Source organism: Miniopterus schreibersii, assembly GCF_964146895.1.
Source record: "Miniopterus schreibersii genome assembly, chromosome: 1".
NCBI lineage: Eukaryota > Metazoa > Chordata > Mammalia > Chiroptera > Miniopteridae > Miniopterus > Miniopterus schreibersii.
In genome coordinates, this window is record NC_138101.1 from 21,418,728 (window position 1) to 21,424,727 (window position 6,000).

The 6,000-nt window shown below is 37.0% G+C and overlaps 1 protein-coding gene across 4 annotated transcripts in view; it reads left to right on the top strand.

Annotated features, from left to right (window-relative positions):
- KLF3 (KLF transcription factor 3) overlaps positions 1-5,726 on the top strand; it is a 34,607-nt gene extending 28,881 nt beyond the window's left edge. For all 4 annotated transcript variants that reach the window (XM_081158029.1, XM_081158028.1, XM_081158031.1 and 1 more), the window contains exon 6: positions 1,879-5,726. In XM_081158029.1, the coding sequence (XP_081014155.1) occupies positions 1,879-2,060 (182 nt within the window). In that variant the 3' untranslated portion in view covers positions 2,061-5,726. The remainder of the gene's footprint in view (positions 1-1,878) is intronic.
- Positions 5,727-6,000: the final 274 nt, after the last annotated feature.

Genomic DNA, 6,000 nt, shown 5'->3' on the forward strand with positions numbered 1-6,000 from the left:
GTCTCTGTCATGAAAAATGAAGTTTTTGTAATGGTTTACTTTTGTAATAAGTAGAATGGATTCAAGGTTATCTCTGAAGCAAGGTCAATCACTTGTAGTTCTGTATATTCTGCAGTGAAGGAGAGAGAGAGGGATGGAACCTCCATTGTACCAGAGGGGAAGGTGCTATTAACAATGCATCTATTTCATCAGGATGTGGTTTTCATATGGGCTGTCATTTAGTAAGTGTATGTGATCAAATTCACAATAGCAAAAATTAGCTCTTTATGCAGAACAAATGCAGCAGTTCATAGAAATGGAATTTGGGTAAATCTTCCTCTATGTGATTGCCTGCTATATTTGTTCTAGAATATTTTCCATCTTACCCAGTCTTGGATATAGCATGTAGAGCCAGATCTTAGGAAAACCATTGTGTAGGTGAAGAAGACAAAATTGTTCTATGGGCCCTTAAACGTTTTGTAGCAAAAGAAATTTGTATAAAAATGTTTTAAACAGTTTGATCAGTTGCAGTGAGTATTGGTGATTGTTTACTGTAGGCCTCATCTGACCTGACCTCAGACTCTAGTGTGGAATTCTAGTGTAATAGAGATTTCCCTCTGTGTACATTGTTCTTAACTCAGAATGTAGATTTTTTTTTTATTCTTACGAGTTACTCTTATTAGGATTATTTAAAAAGAGAAGAATCTGGGATTTGGAAGAGAAAAGGGGGGGAAAGTGTCCGGCAGAGTGGAAGTGGAGTTTCTCAGTGAATTCTGTGGAGAGGAAGCCAGGGGAAATTAACCTACCTACAACTATTCTTTGTCCATGGGGAGAGCTGAGGGTGATAGCCTTGCATTTAGAGGAACACCCAATCACCCAAACTGTGTCAAATAGATTCATGAAAGCATCCCTAGGACGGACCCGAGAGGTGGATGCTACTAAATTCCAGCCTAAGATTAAAAAGACCAAATTGAATATTTGCATAACAATTCAGATGTCGGAAAAATACCTCTTAGCATTTATATTCTGTGCTGCAGAGCAAATAATACAAATTTTGAATATCTCATTGAAATGCCAAGGAATGGCAGTCCTACCAAGTTTCTAGAGAACAAGAGATGGGAATTAATTTGTGATGCCCATTACCGATTTTTACTAATTTAAACATGTAAAGTAGCCATTAACAGCCTTATTATTTGTAAGGGCCTTCATAATGGTTCTCCCTAGCATTTTCCCACAGGGTCATCTGTCCTCACCTGCAGGTTACCATTATCCCAAAGGAGGAGATGGAGAAGCCTGGCTTCTGACAGGGCGGGGGGGAATCATTATAGTTTTAGTACTTCCTAATTAAAGCATTATACTTAGGTATAGTTATTATTAATGAAACAAAAGATATTAAAATCCCCACAGATATTTTGGTTGATAGAGACTTCAGATTGCTTGAAAATAATCAGAAAGAATATGAAAATCCCACAAATTCTCAATTTGGACTTATTGAAGGGATAGCAAGCACTGCATATAACTAAGCTCCTAAGTAGGTTTAAGACTTGATGATATACAAATACAGATCACCAGGTGCTTAAGTTATTAATCCCTAGTACTGAGGACAAAACCAAAACTGTTTAGCCCTTCAGAATGGATTTCAATGCCTTCATGTTAAGAACTCTTAAAATTATCTCCCCACTTTTGGGGGGTAGGGGCAGCAAACCAGTTAAATATTAAAGAGAATTAATTTTTCTTGCTTGTCTTGTAATGGTTTATAAGATACTGTTATTGGGGGACAAATGAATAAACATACCTTGGAAATAATATATGTCAAAAATTTTACTTTACTGTATACTAATTAATAATAGCCTTTTGCTATCAGAAAAAATAAGCTCTTTTCCCTGTTTCTTTTTGCAGGAGAAAAACCCTACAAATGTACATGGGAAGGATGCACATGGAAGTTTGCTCGGTCTGATGAACTAACAAGACATTTCCGAAAACATACTGGAATCAAACCTTTCCAGTGTCCAGACTGTGACCGCAGCTTCTCTCGTTCTGACCACCTTGCCCTACATAGGAAACGCCACATGCTAGTTTGAATGTCTCCATCTCCGCCTCAGCACGCGGCTCCCCACTCGCCCAGCTCTCTGTCCTCCCTCCCATCGTCTAACTCATTTTTTACATGTACATTTTAATTTTGATTCAGCTGGTCTGAATCTCAGAATTTATATCATTCAAACTTCCATATGGTCAGTAGTAAATATTCTCTAATCCTCCCTCTCCTTACCACGGGTCAGACCTAAAGAATGTGAACACTTTTTTTTCCGGGGATGCTAAGCAAACCCTTCTTACAGATAAGTTTAATGTAATGACAACAAGGGAACATGTAAACTAACAGAACCAATTGTCGGTTTGTCCATGTATTCCTCAAAAGAATATCAAAGTAAATGTATTAGAAATACAGTATCCAGCCTGCTAGTCCTTGCCAGAGACATTCATACCTCTGAGCCCTGTGATCGCATTTTGTGCTGCACAGCGAAAAGACGGGTGGACCCCTTCACAGGTCAGCTAGAAGGGCAGCAAGATTCCAGGCTAGAACAGTCAGCTCTTCCATTGTCCTTCACCAATCTTGCTTGTCAACTTGGGTTTATCACTTCATCTAAATTAAGTCCTTTACCCTCCTTTGTGCCTGCAGCTAATAAGGAGGTCTTTGCCACCATTGGAAGATGGGCTAGAGCTGTTGACTTAGGTAGGTGATGTCTGTCAGGTTCAAGGAATGGATGCTGTATTTGCATCACATGGCATTGGAGCAAAGGGGCATTGAGTAAGGAGGCAAAGGAGGAAGCCAGCCAGGGGTTTTCAGTGAGATTTCATCATTTGGTTAGCTGTGCAGTGCATTCTTAGAGCTTCGGTCTCTATGCATATTCAGCTGTGCAGAACCTTCCAGCAAAGCCAAATACTGATGGGGTTACCCATGCACCGATCTCCGTTCCTACAATGTCCTTAATATAGATCATCAAGCATTGATAGTAGGGATGCCACAAAAATATTTGCCCAGTAATGGTAAAAAATCATTTGGATAAGGGTCTGAATGACCTTTTACCCAACCTATTGAGACGTTTTCTGCAAACGGAAGCATTGAGTGGCAATTATATTCCCATATCAAATTATTCATATGGCTTTCATACAGAAACTCTTCCATGTGAGCTATAAGGTGCCAAATTGGCTGTCATTTGTGTTCATGACACATATCATAAATAAGCATCTGCTAATGCTTTAGTAGATTCATTAAGACCTGAGTGACACTATTTGTAAATAGTTGTGAAGCACACAAACCTTTATTTGGGGGACAGATTTCTGAAGAAATAGAGAAAGTCACAGTTCAGGGATTCATATATGTAGCTCAACAATTCCCAGACATTCACTGTTGGAGCTGGCACTCTCACTATCAAGTATCCTGTCAGAAGAATAAACTGAAAGTGACTCGTGTTTATGTTGAATTACACCATTATATGGGGGAAGTTTTTCAGAAGTAGGCTTTTGAGCACTATAGTCTAACTGCCAATAAAAATAATTCATGTGTAGAAATGTCACTGGTCCTAAATTTGAAGGAAGTGGCACCGGTGGTCGAAAGTGGGCGCGTATAACCACATGCCCCTCATAAAGGATGGAGGAGAGGGAAGAATGGAATCCTGGAGATTCATCCCAGCCACAGCTCAGGATCCAACACAACCTTAACTGGGAGGAATACACTGTTTTTAAAGCATCGGTGAATAAGTGATTCTGGAGGCCTGCGAATTGTGTGGGGAGCTTACTTTGGAGCTATGTTAATAAAAGTTAGCTGTAAGGACTGCACACCTAACAGATCCCACTCAACAGCTCTCTGAACCGACTGAAAGGAAATGTAGAGAAATAGAAAATAATTTGTTATCTGGCACTTGGTTTTTATTTTGTTTTTTTAAGCACTGCAAAATTTGTTTAGAATATTAAAACATCCTAATTGGGCTTTTTCTTTTTGTTGTCGTTTGTTTGCAACTAAGGTATGAATTGAGGGATAAAAATGGCTCTGGGAAAAGTAGGTATTGTCTGTGTTGTAAATACTTAGTCACATTCATGCCAAAGTGTTTATTTCTTGAAATGGTTGTTCCACAACACACCGAAGAATTAAGTTTGAATGCAAGGAACTTTTTTGTTTTGATAGAGAAAGCCAGTTTATATGTGTTCCAACAATAAAAGATGGAAAGGGGGGTAAGAAAGGGTAGAGTTGATCTTTATATAATTAGCTTTGAGTCTGAGTCCAATGAATAGAAAGCTTCATGGGTTCTAATGAATTTAATGTTTGCTATGGATGTCAAAATTCTGTTGGAAAGTGCAAGCAAGACCCTGCAGAGACGACTACAGTACATGTAGCTTGCTTCGATTATGTTAACAATTCGTCAACAAAGTTCCATTTTAACTCTGAAAGAACCACCCAGAGAAGCCATTCTCTGTTCCCATGCTGGTCTATATTACTTTAGTTACCAATTGGCTCTTTACAAATTTTCCTTTTTTATATATATTTGTATCTTACTATGATAGTTGAGAAATTTAGTCTTAGTCATTTTTAGCTATTACTGTGGGAGACCTCAAACAATAAGATTCCCTTGAGTGTGTGGTTTTAATGATGTGCCATGTTACTATCAATGGTGATTTTAATTGCAATATTCAAGTTGATGAGAGTGATTTGTAGACATGGAGCTAGTGTTGTATAAGTTGTTATAGAATTTCTTCCGTTATTATCCAAGTGTCAGAAAAATTAAATCTAAATCCATCATATTTTAGAGTTTTAAAATGTGAAGCTACAATGTAAATGGGCATTAACATTCTGAATTGCCTGGTTTGGAGAATATGTTAGCAGCATAGTTATGTACATCTAAGGAAATGCTAAATGTGCAGAAGTTTTAAGAGCCTTGGAACAGATTTATAGGGGAGCTATATATGTATATGTATATTTTATTAAACACCCATCTGCACTATCAGTGTTGCACTAATGTGGAATTTGAAAGACTATATTGCTGATACTGTATATCTGCACATCATTCCTGGTAAGATTGTTTTAAAGACAATCTCGAAGATCTCAAGTTTTAAAATAAATCAATTGGTTTGAAAATACAGTCATCTTGAAGGAATTGCTGTCATACATGAAGTTGCTCAGAGTGATATTTATTCTCTTCTTGGTCAAGGTTAACAATTTCTAGATGATTGCAAATTCACTTAAGAAATAATACATTTACAAAGCCATTTTCCATGCATTAAACGAGGGCTACAATGTTATGTTTTACAAATACTAGCACTTTTTTTTTTGCTGTTATATACTTAGTGTTAGAGGGTCAAAATAATCTTTCTGCTTAGCATCTCTTAAACCATACCTGCAAGTATAGCAGGATTATTACATTTACAATACTTTAATACTTGTATAAACTATGCAGAAATTTTTAATAAAGTGTAATATATTTTATAAGCTAATAAGACTGAATGGGTAAAGGTTTTTAGCATGCATTAGTATACTTGCAAATACTGAAACATTTTGGTAATCTTTCTTACTAAAGATGTGAATGTTTAATGTACCTTCTCTGTTTCTACTCTGTAGTCCAATGGGAATTCAGTAATGACATTTTGTCATGTCAAACTGTGAACATAAATTTGTACTGTACAGTCCTCATATACTATATACAGTATGCAATATATGTATTATATACTTGTTAATAAAACCATCAGAATATTAAGTGTGATCATGTGATTACTATATATGCAGCGATCACAAAGAACAGAACTTAGCAATGAAAATTTCCAAGTAAATCACTCTGATAGGTAATCGTTGATGGAGGGAAAGAAAAACGGATCTAACTGAAAGATGCACTAAAAAAATTAACTCAGCCCTAAAGCCATGTCCCTGATTTTCTGATAATGGCCAACAGAAACTCTATGCAAACAACCCAGCATTAATCTACAAACTCACCTAATGCATTCCTGGAACAGTCAGTTGTTTATGACCCTTAC